At 35.2% G+C, this 17,758-nt stretch overlaps 2 protein-coding genes across 9 annotated transcripts in view; one reads left to right on the top strand and one right to left on the bottom strand.

Annotated features, from left to right (window-relative positions):
- The window catches only part of LOC142347951 (von Willebrand factor A domain-containing protein 3A-like), a 708,547-nt gene that overhangs the window by 433,831 nt on the left and 256,958 nt on the right, over nucleotides 1–17,758 (bottom strand). The window lies entirely within an intron of this gene.
- LOC142348807 (gamma-aminobutyric acid receptor subunit pi-like) overlaps nucleotides 1–17,758 on the top strand; it is a 74,674-nt gene that overhangs the window by 17,602 nt on the left and 39,314 nt on the right. For all 8 annotated transcript variants that reach the window (XM_075400325.1, XM_075400324.1, XM_075400323.1 and 5 more), the window contains 3 exons: nucleotides 8,369–8,498; nucleotides 13,992–14,081; nucleotides 15,063–15,315. In XM_075400325.1, coding sequence (XP_075256440.1) covers nucleotides 8,369–8,498; nucleotides 13,992–14,081; nucleotides 15,063–15,315 — 473 coding nt within the window. The remainder of the gene's footprint in view (nucleotides 1–8,368; nucleotides 8,499–13,991; nucleotides 14,082–15,062; nucleotides 15,316–17,758) is intronic.

Here is a 17,758-nt window from a genome sequence, read left to right as displayed (position 1 = left end):
ATATTTCAAAATTTAGCCTTTTTCAACAAAAACAGCACGAAATAAGCTACTTTAGTCCGTTTTGATTAAGTTTGCCGACAGTACACCTCCAAACAACACTCATACAATCTTTGTAGACTCAGAGGGGGGCTATTTCTACTTCAGAGTACGCTGAGAGTGCTCTGTAGTTAAAACTTTGCCTTTTTTTGCTAACTTTACTCGTTGATTATCAAAAATGCAGAACTTATTTTGAGTTTTCAACTAACAAATTATCTATATCTGCAACATTCGAAAATCAAATGTTCCTAACGGACAATAAGCAATAGCAGGGCTTGTTTTGGGCCATTCTTGGACTGCTACCACCCAAAGAAATCGGGTTGTAATCAGTCGGTCTTTTTTTTTTAAAAAAAAGGACCCTTTCTTTAAAAATAAAAAACAGAACATATCGAATCAATGCTCAGGAGTGATAGGTCCAACCAGTTTGCTTACTAAAAAGCTCCAAGCTAATCCATTTAAATTTTAACTTGAAAGTTTATGGTCGTTTCTTTTAAAAATAATTGACTTTTCAATAAATAATGGCTTAATTAAGTTTTCCTTTTTTTTTTTCTTAATTTGTTCAACTTCCAGCTTAGTGTCTGCAAAAAAAGAATGCTTCTTCTTTCTACTGATTTAACATTTCTTCTCGGTTGCAGTTTTAAGCCTGAAGTTATTGTTTTCTGGCTTTGATACTACAAGATTTCAGATTTTTGTTTGTTTCGATATTTGCCAGTTTTTCACGTTTCCGAATTTTGTCACATTATCACATTATTGACAGTTCTCTTGTCACATTATTAGCGTTAAAAATAAAGCACAATTGAACATATTGAAATCCTGAATGATATACATAATCGTTTTAACGGCCTCGACGCCTCTTTCTTGAAGAAATCAATTGAATTTTTTAATTTTGTTTTCAACTGTCATTTATACTTTGTCGTTTCGGTCGTATGAAATTTCCTGCATAGTGATAACTTTCATTGGCTTTTCGTGGAAGAATAGAAGAACCGATATTCTGATATTAGTAAATAGCTGATGGCTTTCATGACTTTGAAAACAATCGTTTTCCAAAATTAAAAAAAAAAAACTTTTTAACTTCGCAATTTTGTTCTTTTTATGTTTCTTTTTGTTAGCTAATCTCGTTATTTCATTACAGGTCAAATATGACATTATGGGTGTCAAGGGAATAAAAGGGATTGGTGTCCCAAAATCTTTTTTTTTAATGAATTTGTTATGACCTCAGTGGCTTCGACACCGGTTTTTCACAAAAATGTAAATTAGTTTGATTTTTTGTCTTATTTGACGTTCTTTTTGTAGATGCGAGAAATATTCTGGGTAACTGCAGGTCTCGAGGGCTTCCTTTTTTTGAATAAACGACCCTATTCAAATAGTTCTGTTTGTAATTAATGCCTTTTATGACATTGAATGTAATTTTTCTTCGAAAAAAAAATTGAAATTATTTCATACTTTAGCACTTCGCTTTTTTGTCTACTTGTTACCTAGTCTTACTAATGAATGGACACGTACTACTTTATAGCTGTTTGATGAAGGCGCAATCGAATATATTTTGAGGGACAAAATATGGCTCGAGGGTTTTGGCAGCGTTTTCTGGCAAGTTTCAATTGAAATTTTGTTTGTTTTTTTTTGTTGTTCATTTTAGCCGCTTTAAAAAATGAAGAAGGACAGGTCCTAATGCCCTTCTCTAGAAACAGTGGTAATTGTAATTTTGTGGTAATGTTAATTGATTCCTAATGGTATTTATTACTTTGAAGTTAACTGTTTCAAAAAAATAAGTTATATTTTTCACTTTAATGTTTTTGTTCTTTTTTGTATAATTGTTACCAAACCTTTTTATGGACTGGTCGCATATGGTTTCTGGTGATTTATTAGTTATTTTTGTTTAGTTTTAGGTTTATCTGACGGTATGTTGACTTTGTTATTAAATTTAGTTTTTAAGAGGGAAAAAAATTTTTTGATGTAAATAATGTTTGTTGCTGTTGTTGTTGTTTGTTTTTGACGTTCATCTTGACTCGCTTTCTTAATATTGACATATTACATCAAGCTAATGCATCAATTTTTAACTCCACTGAGTTATTTGCTTTGGAGGCTATCTTATCGTTCATACAGAATTTTTTGAAAAAGACTTTTCGCAAAAAATAATTTTTGGGTTTTTCTATCTGTTCCTCATTTGCTAGACAATTATGCCAAAATTGTGGATGGGCGGGGTCGGAACTTTATGTGCCATCGCACATTACCGAGCCGCCTTGTTTGTTATATGATCTTGCTATGGTTTTCCAGAATTTCAGACATGATTCTTACATGTTCTCCAAGAATCTTGGATGTACATAATTTTTTTTGGCTCTACATGGCATCAATAATATCAATGGCATTGGATATGGATGCTAAAAGACCTTGAATTTTAATTTTTTTAGTGACTTGAAAAGTTCCTAAGAACTGAGTTAATTGTGTTTTTTGACTTTCAGACCAGTTCACACAATTTTTGACCATTTTTCAAGATCTCTGGGCTCTACGGCTTCGCCCCCCACCCCACCATAGGAAGGAAATTGACTAAAAATGGTTCAAAGTTGACCCAAAATGTCGAAAATTGGCAACAAATAATGTCAAACAAAATACTTCAAAATGATTCAAAATAATTTGACCAAAATTGACCAGAAATGATTCAAAATGTTTGCAAATGTTCAAAATTACCAAAACCTGACAACAATTGATTGCTAATTACAAAAAAGCACCATGGTCTAGACAATAGACAAATCAATCCTGACTTAGCTAAAAATATCTAAATACAATTCCTATAATTTTGTGTTTTCTATCCAGATGCGCAAACATCTCGGTATAAATGTGTTTAAATAAATCTGATAACATTTATAATATCAATCAAGAAAACTATTAAGATATATTTATTGTTTCGACCCCACTTGTGGGGGAAGGAACTATATACTCAAATGGGGCTTTTTTTGTTCAGTCAGTTTTGGCCGATCGATATATTCATCGTAGAGAAATGTGAGTGGTATCATTATAAAGCTCGTCCAGCCTAAAATTGGAAATTAAAAAGATTTTTTTGAATTTAGTACTTTTCGAGGAGTTATCGAGGATTTTCGAGGAATTATCGAGGATGACGTTTTGTGTGAACACGTGATATTTGGTATGATTTCCTTCATTTTTAATGTAATTTTTCTTCAAATTATGATCTTTTCTATACAAATTTTTCGATCAAAATTACATTTCACGCCACAAAAAGAATCAATTTTGGTATTCCTAATACACGAAAGGTGGTAAAAAAGACTGGTTCTGGTCCCATAAGGAAGTTTACTATAAAAAAAATTCGAATTCTATTCGAGAGCTCTTTTTTTTTCAGAAAACTTCATATTTTTTAGGTCACCTAGAGACTGGTCACTTTTCTTTTCGATGATTGGTTATTGATAAACCTGAGTTACTGTAAAATGACGCCTAATGAACAACAACACGTTTTCAAGGAATGGCACATTCTTTTATGGCTTCGACTATGAGCTTTTGTAATTTTAAAGAACTTTTGATTTTCTTTTTGAGGTTTTGCTGATTTTTGGAGTCCTTTGGCATAAAATCAATGACTAAAAATGCAATGGGTTTCGTAATGAGCATTAGTGAAGCTATTCAGTGCTTTGATTGGACAGCTAAAGGCTGATAAGTCTTTATATATAATATTTCGAAAATTTTTTTTCAAACATTACTGGACATAAACCTTTTTTTGTTAACTGTATGTCAGCCTCAGCACTGACAGGATCCCCCTCAATTCTACCGCAACCAAGACTGTTTAGCCGTTTTATCTTCTAACTATTGGTTTTATGACTTCGATGCCACAAGATTTCAAAAACAATTTTAAAATTTTTGGATTTTTTCTAATTTTAGAACCCTTTTAAAAATTTATCACATTATCCTAATTTGGATAGCTCCCGTTGGTTTTGGGAAGACGTTTAATGGATCCCAGATAAAGAGTTTCAGAGAAAAGCTTATGGTTTGAATGGCTTCGACACTTTCTTCTTGCACTTTTCTATTGATTTTGTTTTTGTTTTTGCCTGTTTTTGTAATTGTTTTTATAGTCGCAAGACCTATTGTGATATCTTATTGATTATCCATGCATGACAAACATCTTTTTCTTTCTATCGATTCATGGATTCATGACTGAATAATTTTGTTGACTTCTGTTGAAAGCTATTGAACTTATTGTCTGTTAAGACTTTAAAAACAATTTTTCAAAAAATTTTTTTGAACATTAACCAATTTTAAACCTATTTTCATGATTTGTAAGAATTTATCAGTAGTTGAGAACCCCCTCCTCTCTTTCTACAACAATCTAAATTATTTTGGTTACCGTTTTTTTAAACTGGTTTTATGGCTTCGACGCCACAGAGATTTCAAAAAAATTTTAAATTTTTGGATATTTTTGTATTTTTGGATCCTGTTGAAAACTTATCACATTATGCTAATATTGATAGCTCACATTGGTTTTGAGCAAATTTTAAATGGAGCATAGATTAAAAAAATCAGATAGAAGGATATGGCTTAAATGGCTGCCACACTTTCTTCTCGCACTTTTCTATTGAATTATTGGTTTCTGTATTTGTTTTTGTTCTCATAGTCATAGGACCTATTGTGATACCTTATTGATTACCCATTCATGACAAAAATCTTTGTTTTTCTATCGAGTCAATACTGAGCGTATTTGTTGTCTTTTGTTGAAAGCTACTGAATTTAATGGCTGAAGACTTCAAAAATAATTCTTCGAAATTTTTTTTGAAAAATAACCGATCATAAATATTTTTTGTAAAAACTAAGCTAACCTCAGTACTGACAGGACCCCCTTCTTTCCTGCGCCAACTTAAACTAATCTGTTTATTGCTTTATTTTCTATTATAGGTTTTATGGCTTCGATGCCACAAGATTTCAAAAAGAATATTATAATTTTTGGATATTTTCGTATTTTTGAATCCTTTTAAAAATTTATCACATTATCCTAATTTGGATAGCTCCCGTTGGTTCTGGGAATGCGTTGAACGGATCATATATAAAATTATCAGAGAAAAGCTCATGGTTTAAATGGCTTCGACACTTCCTTCTCGCACTTTTCTACTGATTTTTTTAATTTTTGCCTGTGTTTGTTGTTTTTTTCATAGTCATAAGACTTCTTGTGATATGTTTTTGATTACCCATGCATGACAAACATCTTCGTCTTTCTATTAACTCATGACTGAGCGTATTTTTTGACTTCTGTTGAACGCTATTGAACTTATTGTCTGTTACGACTTTAAATAAAAATTTTCAAAAAAATTTTGTTGAAGTTTAACCAATTTGAAATCTATTTTTCATGATTTGTATGAAATCTTCAAAAATGACCAGGACCTCTTCTAGTTTTTCTACAACAATCTAATTTATTTTGGTTTCCGTTTTTTTTTCTAACTCCTGGTTTTATGGCTTCGATGCCACAAGATTTCAAACAAAAATTTTTTAAATTTTCGGATATTTTTGTATTTTTGGATCCTGTTGAAATCTTCCTAATCACATTATCCTAATTTGGATAGCTCCAGTTGGTTTTGTGAAGACTTTCATTGGATCATAGATAAAATTTTCAGAGAACAGCTGATGGTTTAAATGGCTTCGGCACTTTCTTCTCGCACTTTTCTACTGATTTTTTGGTTTTTGCCTGTATTTGTTATTGTTTTTATAGTCATAAAACCTATAGTGATATCTTGTTGATTACCCAAACTTTATTGTTTTTCTATCGAGTCATGCCTGAGCAAATTTGTTGACGTTTGTTGAAAGCTATTGAATTAATGGCTGTTAACACTTCAAAAATAATACTGATTGCTCCCACTGGTATTGACAAGACTTTAAACGGAGTATAGAGAAAATTTTCAGATAAAAAGATATGGTTTAAATGGATGCCACACTTTCTTCTCGCATTTTTCTAATGAATTGTTGGTTTCTGTTTTTGTTTTCAATCTCATTGTCATAAGACCTTTTGTGATATCTTACTGATTACCCATGCATGACAAACATCTTTTTCCTTCTATAGAATCTTGACTGAGCGTATTTTTTGACTTCTGTTGAAAGCTATTGTGTTTAACGGCTGAAGACTTCAATAATAATTTTGAGAAAAAATTTATTGAACATTAACCAATCGTAAACTTATCTTTGTGAACTGTACGAATGTCTCAGTAAACAACGGAACTTCTTCTTTCCTACTTCAACAAAAATAGTCTAATTTACGGCTTTATCTTCTAACTACTGGTTTGATAAGTTCGATGTACGAGTTTTCTTAAATTTTTTGGACATTTGGAAAGTTTTTGGATTTGTTTTTGGTTCTTCTGAAATCTCATCACATTATCCTATTAGTGTTAGTTCCAATCGGCTTAGAAAAGAGGTTCAATTAATCATAGATAAAGTTTTTAATCAAAATTTGTTGTTTAAACGGCTTTGACACTTTCTTTTTCTGAAATTTTGGTTTTTGCCTGTATTTGTTGTTGTTTCCTTACTCAATGACTGATTGTAATGTCTTATCGCATCGATGATTGCTCAATGACAAAAAAAATTCTTGTCGTTCCACCAAAACATAACTACTATGCTCCCATCGAGCGCTTTTATTGCCTTTCGTTGAAAGCAATTGAGTTTAATGGCGTTGATACTACTGGTTTTCTCAGAAATTTCGTGGTTTAAATGTATTTGTTCATATTTATTGATATTTGGAAGTCATACTGAAAAAAATCTTATGCTGTTAAAAAATTAATGGATGATGGAAAAGTCATTATCGAAGAGTTGTTTTTTGATGGCTTCGACACTTTTCTCGCTCATTTTTTTTAAATAGCGGTTTTTGCCCATTTTTTAATCTTTAGATAGGCGTAAAATGCTGACCGTTCTCAAAAGCTTCTAATTGAGTATTCAAGTATTGATGTTACCCAAAGCAGTCATTTTATAGCAAATAGTCTCAAAGTTTATGATATTATACTTTTTCAAGGATTTTTTAAATTTTTCAGTTTTTATTGTTTTTTTCGTCAACTTGTAGCTTATTCTCATCATTGAGAGGTCTCATTCAATTTCTTGTATTCGAAAAATTTAAATGTCTTGTCGTAACTGATGTTTTGTTTGTGAACCATATGCGTTTGAATAAAAGTTTTAGTGGTGTACTTGTGTTTCTTTTTCTCTTCTTCTAGCGCATTCGCGTAATAAGAGGTCCCGATGATTTTCAAATGTGGCCCAAATGCACGTATTTTCCCTTTCAGTTTAATTTTAGTTGCATTAGTTTGAATGAATATGAAAGGAATGAAAACATAGTATTCAGAAAATAGCTAATGATTTTAATTATTGGCTTCAATAATTTGTGTTTTCGTAAACTGTTTAATTTTTTCTTCTTCTGTAGTTCGTTCCTATGGCTTAATCTAACCAACGACAGGTCCTATTTGTTTTCTAATGAATGTTTAGTAAATTTACCAAGTATTATTTCGTTAAAAGCTTATGATTTTTAGGACTTTAGAAATTATTTGGTTCAAAAAATGTTGATTGTTTTTTCAATTTCGCCTTATTATTTCCATTTGTCGACTTTGTTACCTAGCCTCATTTAAAAAAATTGCCATCTGCTGTATAGTATGAACTAAAAAAATTTGTGCAGTTAAGGTTTTGTACGATTGCAGTTTGGCGTTCAAATTTTTGTTTTTGCTTCTTTTGTTGTTTGTTTTTTTTTCTCTTAGTTTTTTCAATGAAAGATCTCGTCAGCGCTGTAATGGGGCATGGCATTATGTTATTCAATAAGTAGTTAGGTTTTTAGACGTTTTTTTTAAAACTCAAACATGTATTTTAATTATCTCTTCATTTGGTTGACAATGAAGTCAAAAGTGTAGATGAGTTCGGGTCGGAACATCATGTGCAAACGCACATTAGCGAGCATCCTTGTTTTAGTTAAATGGGTTTGTCTAAATTATATTGTAATTAATATAGTCAATTTTGGTTAACTCTGGACATTTTTTTGTCATTTTGGATTAACTTCGGACAATTTTGATCACATTCGAGTCGTTTTGGGTCACGTAGTTTGGACCATTTTTCAAATTTGATTCCTTTAGGTCAATTTTGAATCATTTCTGAAATTGGTCAAAAAATGATGAATTTGTCAATTTTAGGTTTTTGTTTTTTGCTGAAATTTCTTGGTGATTTTGTCAATGGTGGACATTTTTGAAAGTCTTTTGTCAAAGACTTTCAAAGTCTTTTGAAAGTCATTTGTCATGGTGGACATTTTTGAAAGTCTGGTGGTCATTTTTCTGCAGATAGTATATTTTCCACCAACATGTAAAATGTTATTTTTCTTTTTTAGGTATGACAAGACCCTTCGTCCTCTGTTCGGAGGCGAGGCAATCAAAGTGGGCATTACCATGAACTTGGACTCCCTTGGACCCATTGATGAGGTCAACATGCACTTCAGAGTCGACATATCTTTCAGACAGGTTGATTTTTCACATCCTTTATTAAGTTTCTGCGGATAACAGCAGAGCTATTTGAATATTTAGAACTACTTTACCGACAATGTATTTACAATTAAAATTTTTAATCTGTTTTTTTTGAACTCATCAAGCTCATTCATTTCTGCCATTCGTAGCTTTTTCTTTCATCCAGTCTCTCCTATGAAACAACTAAAACTGATTTTAAGTACAAGTCGTTTCGACAATTACAAGTGCACTGTTTTGGAAACGACCGGAATAACTTAAATAATTTTCTTATAACTTTTATTAGTGAAGAGATCATTTTGATTATCGTTATCTGATATGTTGCAATTAATCTTTAATATCGCTTGCTCTCATTTTAAATCTCGGCTTTAGGCTATTTCTAAAAGTAACAGATATTACTTATTCAAGGTCACAGCTCTGGGGCATTTTTTGTTTTTTTTTGGTATTGTTTGGTTGGATTTAAAAATTTGTGCGGATAATTATTGCACATTAATTCCACACTTTATGCAATATTATGCAACTCAATGGTATTAAATATATAACTTTTGAGCAAGTAAACAGATCTACTAATATTCTATTGTAAAAAAGCTCGGGGCAAAAGGCAGTCGGAATCTTCCTAAAGGTAAAAAAAATAGCCTATCTTTGACAACTTCTTAAGAACAGGTCAGTACAGGAAATAACAATATTTTTAGTAATCTTTGCTATTTGCTCGGATTAAGAGAAATGTGAAATTTCTGGCTCATTATCTGTGGAAAAATCTAATTACTTGAACATAATGAGAAATCTTCTAGAAAAAAATCACGGAAGTAGTAATAAATGGCGATTCTATTGATCTTGAGCGATTCGTTGCGAAACAGTTAGAAAAACTCATATAAGTTTCAACCCCTATTAGAGTAGGGTTCAAAAGATATGTCCCGCGATTTCTTGCGGCTCTGCAAAACTGCAAGATAGGCCGGCCCAAAAAGTCAATAACTCGCTTATCAGGAGGTGAGTCTCTAATGTTATGATCAGTCAATAAAAAGATATATGTTAATGTCAACATCAAAGATGTTTTGTTTAAAAATAAAGCTTCCATGAAAATGTTGGGTTATGGATTTTGGGAAGATGTCTGCTGCCATTTTGTCAGTGGCAACGTATTGAATTGAAAAAGTTCCATCTTCCATCTTGTCCCGAATGAAGTGAAATTTTGTCTCAAATTGGTGGCTCCTGTTGAGCATAGCTGGGTTTTGGCACAATTTGATACAACTCTGGTTATCCTCTCTAATTGCTATTGGATAATTCTGTCCGATGACGAAATTCTCCAGAAAATTTATCAGGTACAAAGCTTTTTGAACTGATGCTGCCATGCCCTGATTTTCTGCTTGTGACGAAGACAGAGCAACTGTGACCTGCTTCTTGACACCCCATTTGAGTGCTGCGGCACGTCCGTTGAGCTTGAAGTACTAGATCATCGTTGATTTTCTGTCGTTGACATCACCAGAATAGTCTGCATCTCTTTACACCACTTAATCATTATTAGCCTCTTTTGTGTAAGTAAGTTTTAAACCTTTTGACTCTTGAAGATATCGCACAAGTTGTTTTCCGCATAGCCAGCGTTAGTTAAAAAGTGCATTCATGTTTTTGAACAGACTGTTAACTGTGAACATGATGTCTGGCCTCGTCTGCTTGGCCGTATACAGAAGTGATCCAACAAAGCTTCTGTAGATCTTTTCATTCAGTTTTTTGTTTAAGATCAATGCTGTCTGAACTTCAAATTCAACTCAGCTGGATTCTTTGACGGTTTGAATTGATCCATTCAAAACCACTCAATCATTGTCTCTATGTAGCATTCTTGGTCGACTGAATTTTTCTTCCTCTCGTACGAATCTTACACCCAGAAACCAGTGTACTCGCCTTTTATCATTCACGTGGAATGATGCTTCGAGTGCCTTCTTGACATCGGAGATCGTTGTCATGCTTCTTGATGCTACTATGATGTCGTCAATCCAGACCAAGACGAAGGTCTGACCCCCTGTCTAAGTCGCAAAAATTTCAAAGTATTCGATTCGTTCCACTTGTCTGAAACCCTTCGCCACATAACGTGCTTTCTATTTGTCGATTTGACCACTGGGTCCCCATATCACTTTGTAGACCCATTTTCCCGGCATTACGTCCTTGTCTGTGTGTGGTCACACTGGTTTCCAAGTCTCGTTGTCTTGCAATGCCTTGACCTCATCCTTCCTTGTGCGGTGCGGCTGGTCCCAATTGTCATCTTGTTTGGCTTCGTAGACTGTTCTGTGTTCCTCATAGTCACCCTCAATCATAAAAAGATAGGTCCTGACTTCTCCAAAATTTTTTGGAGCATTCCTTGCTCGTGCCATTCGTCTGAGTTTGGACTTGTCTGTTTGCTCCAGTGCCTGTTCAGTGAAGCCAATTGTCTCTGACCATAGGAAGTCTTCTGGGTTGCTGTCATCCAGTGATTCTGGGTCTTTGAGCTGTGGATCCTACATCTTGTTGCAGTTTTTCCTTAATCTTGTGCTCTTTCCTCGACATCTTATGAATCTCGTCTCAATATCGTTTCTTGAGTGTTCAAGCTCTCTGGGTCGTGCCACTCTTATTTTATTGTAGCCGATGTACCCTATTGATCTCTGTGCCATCGTTTTGATTATCATCTTCTTGGTGCCAGATCACCAGTTTCATTGACTCCTCATCTAGTAGGTCGGGCTTCCCTGTGTTGTCGGGGATTGAGCCGAATTCGGACGCGTTGATGAGCTGCCAAAACTTTTGCGTGTGTTGGGTGTGTACACCAGGTATCTATTGACTCTTTCAGTGGAACCCAAAAACTTCCCTTCCAGAGCTTTGGTTTCAAGTATGCTGACATCTTGTCTATCTTCTTCATTAAGACTGTGCAACCAAAAATAGACAGTTTACTAATTGAAAGCTTGGGGGTTACACCTCGCAGCAACTCTGCTGGGCATTTTTTTGCTCCTCATCTCACAACCAAGTTTCTGATCATTATTGCGTGAAAAATTGTTGCTCCCCACATCATATTGGGAAGACCCGAGCCAATGAACTATTATCTTGCCATCTCCAGCAGTATCCTGTTGCACTTGTCAGCTAACCCATTCTTTTGTTGCGTCTCTAGTATCGTCTTCTCTTGTTGAATGCCTGCATCTAAGAAGTACCTTTCTATAAGAGAAACTCCTTCGCCATGTTTTTGCCTCATTTTTTTTGGCGTCCCACAATGAGATTTTCGGGCTGGACAGTGCTTCGTTTTTTCCCTCAAGCAAGCCCACAAACACAAACGTAGTGTACTGTTCTGCAAAGACAACCCAGAACAAAAACCTTGACCGTGACTCTACTCTGAAAGGTCTCATCACGTCTATGAAATCCCTATCCAGCTTCTTGTCTGCCTGCGTCTCTGCCACTCCTGGTACTGGAGTCTTTGTGACTTGGCCAATGCGCACAAATTGAATACATTATCGAATTCCCCCAATGTCTCTGGTGCTTTCGTGACAAAATCCGCTGAATTCAAATGACCCAATTGTCTGTGCCACTTCCTTGCATTGTCCAGGTTTACACAGTTGGAGCTCATCTTGAACTCTAGAACGCTGTAGGGTTAGCAAAACAAAATATTTTCTTGTGTCGTTTTACCCGAGTTCCCTTCTGAAGATTCTTGCAGCTGTCTCTTTTATCGAAAGCAAAGCTATGTCTCCACTCCGTTCATCTTGAGACTGATAGAAGGTTTGAAGAATAGCCAGGCACACACAAAGCCTTCTTGAGGTGTTATTGAAATTCTCCTTTGTTTGAGGGTATGCCGATCCTCATACAGCCTCTGACCATTACTCTGTGAGCCTTTCCGTTGGAAGTTCTGACCACTAACTGAAGAGGCACAAAGTCAAGGAACGATGCGATATTTGTCACTATCAGACCTCTACTGCCATTGTCCACTAGCATGCCTGCCGTTTTCCACTGGGTAAGAGCTTCGCAAAATTTTTCGTCTGGCGTAGTCAAGAATGGATCTATTGCCAATGACTCATGTTGGTCTCCATCTCTTTGTCTCTTGCATGCCCTGTCTAGCTGACTCTTCTCACCAGACTTGCTGCTTTGTGCTATTTCCTTCCTCATGCAGTCCTTGGCAAAGTGTCCTGAGATCCCACATACAAAACAGTTTCTTCTCGTGGGTCCTTAATTGAGGTCGCGCTTCACTACCAATGCCACCGAATCATTTTCCGTTGCGTCTCTGTACTGTGCTCTTATGGAAGTTCTGTAGCCTTTTCCTTAACTCCGTGAGGTTCGTTGTCGGGTTGAAGTTTTCCTGTATAACAGAACTTTCATACCTCATTGGCAGACAACTGAGGACCGAGGCGTTGAAGAGGGCCTCTTAGACTACTTCCCCTGCTTCTTGAAGAGTTTTGAGCAACTCTTGTGTTCTGATGAAGAAACTGTCCAAATCTTCAGAGTCTCTGAGTTGCAGTCGAGCGAGTTGTGCCAACAAAGTCATCAATGTCTTCTCCACATTCTGAAATGTCTCTTGCTAAAGCTTTTAAGCCTTTGCTCTATCTCTGATATTGTCATCTCCCACTGTGTCATGTCTCATCAGCGTGAAGATTGTTGCATCTAAAATCTTCGTTTCTCCTTGATGTCTGCAACTTCCCTCTCATATGCATCCTTCAGCACCTTTTGGTTTTTTTCATCACTGCCTGCCTCATTGGCTGATGGTGCAGGCTCATTGGGTTCTTACTCAGGCCCAAGTACAGGTTTTTATAGTCCCTTGGTCTGCAATGTAGTCGTCAATTTGTAGGCCCATAACCTCTTGGGTTATGGATTTTTGCAATAGGAAGAAAAAGGGTCTTTAACTAAGTAGAAAAATAATTTATCAAAAATTAGAGAATAACAAAATTGATATTGTTCATTGGAATTCAGAGAACTACAGGAGAGATCTGAATATTAAATCAAGATGATGATTCGTTTTTGGGGATGAAAAAGGCTCAAAAATCAGCTGCATATACACCCATTATCGGTGCGAGAAGTGCAATTTTCCTAGAATTCAGTCGCAAGTGATACCATAAATAGTATGCATTTACACTTTTCTAAGAATTCGTTCACATTTCCGGTGGTATCATAATCATTCAATACATGCTGGGGAGATTTTACATCAAATAATCTCGCTATACGAATAGTTATCTGGATTCATCATTTTGAACAGGATTTTGATTACAGGCACCATTTGTTGGCGATTCATTTATATAAATTTTGTTACTAGAATCAATTTGCCGTTGTCTTATTAATGTGGTAAGATAAACTTTTTTTCTAATAATTCTAACTAAGTTTAAGACTATAGTTCGATCGAAATTCTAACAATAGTTATGAGCTGAAAAACTAAGGGTTTTTGATTCAGTGATTCTGATAGTTTTCGTGAGCTGCAAAAACCTGGGCCAAAGATCATTTTTTTTGTAATTATTTTCCGGATATTTCAATGTAATGGGTTTACTCCCCTCTTTTCTGTTTTAGTTCTGGCGAGATTCTAGACTAGACTTCAAGCAGTACAGCGGACTCCTCTACAGAGAAAACTTGACACTCTCCCATGAGTTTCTGGAAAAGGTAGCTCACAACCTCTAATATATATGACAGAACTCGGCTTTGTATAAACTTTCTGCTCTTAACTTTGAAGCAGTGTCAGCCCATTTTATTGCGCATTTATCTAAAATGTGATAAAATTTTGAGATGGATTGATTCGTCTTTTGATAGTATCTTGCCATTGATTGCTCAAAAATCAAGTGTATGGTTGCTGACTTAACAGATTTTCCCATTAAAACAGCAGAATTAAGTTGTAAGAATAACTTGGTGTTAAATGAAACATGGTTATCCTTACAATTGTTATTTAAATCAGTAACAACATTATCTTTGAGTTGCAACTAGAAATATTCAGGCACCGCAATCAATCCATTTCTTCGGTTTCAATAATTTGTCTTCCAGGAGACCTCTGTGACTACAATGATGCAAAGGAATGTATGTGCTCCCCCGATGTTGTCATCTCCCACTCATTGGCTCCCCCGCTCATTGGCTTAGACATGAAAATAAGACATTTCAAGGAGTTTTCACTCTCAAGGGGTGCCTAAAACTTAGCATTATTAGGCAGATTTCAATTAAAGCAAATTTTTGGAGAATATATTGGAAACAACCAAGTCTCCCTTTATAAGTATATAGATTTTTAAAAATCGAATGTGTGCAATCATCATATTTGAATCATCAGTAATAAGTTTGAATGAAGTTAGTTTGTCTAACGTTATTTTCTAACGTTAGATCCATTTACGATAATTTAGATGGACCTGGTTATTTTACTTACGAGTCTGAATTTTCAGTATTCTTTTCGCAATGGGAGGCATGCAACCCAAAACGAACATGTCATATGTTCACACGTAATATAATGCACAATGGCGCGCCATATAATGGCAAGTTTTTTGTTGTTGATGGGCACACGTACTCGAGGCATCAACGGAAAATGTCTCCAAATTTTTTTAAATATAACATCGATTTATTTTGCGTCTGGAATAAATTTGTAGCCCCCATTTTTTTATTCAGATTTGGGTTCCGGACACGTACTTCCCGGACTCATTGGACGCCTCGAAGCAGGATGTCATGGTTCCCAACGTCCTCATCCGTCTCTCACCAGATGGGAACATCCTCTACTCTTCCAGAGTTACAGTGATCACAAAGTGCCCCATGAAGCTGGACGCTTTCCCCCTCGACACCCAGACGTGTGTGTTGAGACTGGAGTGCTACGGGTACACTGCAGAAGAACTAATGCTTTTTTGGAACAATGGAAAAGAATCTGGTATGTTTGACACAAAGCTAATCACTCATTGCACAACAAACAACTATATAACGCAAGTCGAGTATTCCTCGCATTTTCTGTTCTCAAACGTAAAAAATAAGCGGAATGATTCGAATGGAATTCAGAATGAATGGCCGTGAAATGAAAAAAGCTCGCTGAAGAAAGGGAGCAGAATGCGAGTGATGTTGGCGGTTGAGGGCGTTCAGATCAAAGACTTGATGTTCTTTGAGCAGTACCTGCCCGCTATCCGCCAAGCTAGCCTCTCCGGGACTCTCCAGGTTATCTTGTACCAAACTACCCAGTCTTGCTAGGTCCAAGATATCCAATTTTGACAAGAGCTCTTGCTAGTTGGGTGGCAACTTTATAAGAGTCTTTCACGATAGGTGTTCTATCAAAATATCCAGTTTTTGCGAGACCAGAATCTTTTTTCAATTTTGTTCCTAATATTTTTATGATTTCATATATCTACATCAAGTATATGTCCCAGGCAAATGTCCTGCGAAGGGTGAAGAAGTTGAACCGCAAATTACTTTTTAGTTTCTATTAATACATGGAGTAAAATAGTGTAAGAGGAGGCTGTCTTATTTTTCCTCGTCACTCTATGCCCAGTAAAAAGAAAAAAATATTTCTTTTAGCTTTTCCGTTCGACGGACTGTTTACAAAAAGTAACTGGTATAATTAGCGTGTTTTAACGTACTCATCAAACTGTTCGAGTTGAAATGATCTCATTTGGTTGTCTTGGGAATCAAAGAACTCATCTTCTGCAGGAATTTTGGCAGCAATTGCAATTGTCGCAATGTGCAGGAATTCTTGCAATATGATGCATAGTTGTTCATTAATTCTTGCAATTTCCTCGCAATACTTGAATTAATTTTGACCTACTAATGCAAAAGTTTGTGTCCCTCTTGCAAGTTTCTTACAAGACTTGTAATTCAATTTTTTAACTGGCATTGATGGTGTGCCAGGTGATCTAAAATAGACACTGACAGACGTTAGATAGCTATTTTTGTAATTGATTTTCTTCATTTCATGTTAAGAACTCAGTTTTTCTAGATTTTTCCTGTGATTTCGTTTGTTTTTCTCTCTTCCGTTTAAGTTCCGGGCTTGGCTCCTGACTGACACTGGCTCACTCACTATTGAAAGCTACAGAAATAATAAAAGAAAAGGGTAAAACCGACCCCTAATAGTCCTAAGAACATCATTTTCAACGAATAATAGCTAGTCTGATATCAGAAAACTTTGAAGACTTTTTAACTTTTCCGAATCATTTCAATGCCTTTTCCTTGCTCCTGTTCCATCACATTATGGAGACCCGTGTTGTTCGAATTCAAAAACTTCGAAGTACGTAAAGAGCCAAACATTACAGGCAACTTAAATCGATGTGTTTCAGAAAACAAATAACAGTATATTATTATTCTTTTTTTTCTTGAACTTTTCAATGTAATGAAACTAACATTCTACACTGTTTTCATTTTTCGGTTATAGAAAAATTTCTCATCACGTTTCCGGACTGGTGGCCCTGACAATTGCAGTTAAGTAATGTGATAAAATATTACTATGCTATGAAATCTTGACTTGAATCATGGGCGTTACACCGCAGAGGTATACTCAAACCGTCACGGGCAAATATGCCCGATGTGTGTATCTAGTGTTTGTTTTTCCTATGTTAATACAATGAAAATGCGACAATATTGCGGAAAATAGCTACTTTAATAGAAACCGGCAAAACTGAAGGCAAATTAGCAACCCGTGTTCGCAAAAGTGTCCAAAATAGAGCCGCGAAATAAAATTGCAAGCTATGTATTCTAAGTTTTGCGGATTTTATATCATCGCATCTGCTCCATTTATGTATCGCTTTTTCGCACGCAACGTAACTCGATATCGCACTAAAAACCGCAAATAAGCCTAATTTAATGCTTGTTTTTGAGCATAAAAGTGATTATTAAAGCTTTATTACTATTAGTTGTATTTATTGCTACCTTTTTACAATTTATCAAAGGGTTGCTAGCCGTTTCATTGAATATACACCAGTCCCACATTGACAAACAAAGCCTTTTTCGAGCGAGGGATTTTTCGGAAAAAATCAGTTTTTCTGGCACTGGGACGTACATCATATAATGTAACAGTTTTTTAAGTAATGACCGCAAAGCAAAAATTTCTGTTTTAAAACAATCCATATGAAAATGAGATAGTACGAATATAGTATAGGCAACATTCGACATCTCATGGGATTACACCATTTTTTTTAAACGATTTTTGAGAAACATTTCACTAAATTGCAAATTTTGACTTTATATAACTCTAATCTTAAATTTCGTTACATCATAGCTCAAGTAAGCTTCTCTCACGTTTCTCTTGTTATATTGAACCAACTAGACCCAATAATCGAGAAAAAAGGCATTTTACATAAAAACAGACGAATTTTTTGCGTTTCCGATATTTA

The sequence above is a fragment of the Convolutriloba macropyga genome, chromosome 10, assembly GCF_964194025.1.
Source record: "Convolutriloba macropyga chromosome 10, txConMacr16.3, whole genome shotgun sequence".
Lineage (NCBI taxonomy): Eukaryota > Metazoa > Xenacoelomorpha > Acoela > Convolutidae > Convolutriloba > Convolutriloba macropyga.
Note: the sequence above shows the minus strand (reverse complement) of the source record. Positions and strands in the feature narration are given on the sequence as shown.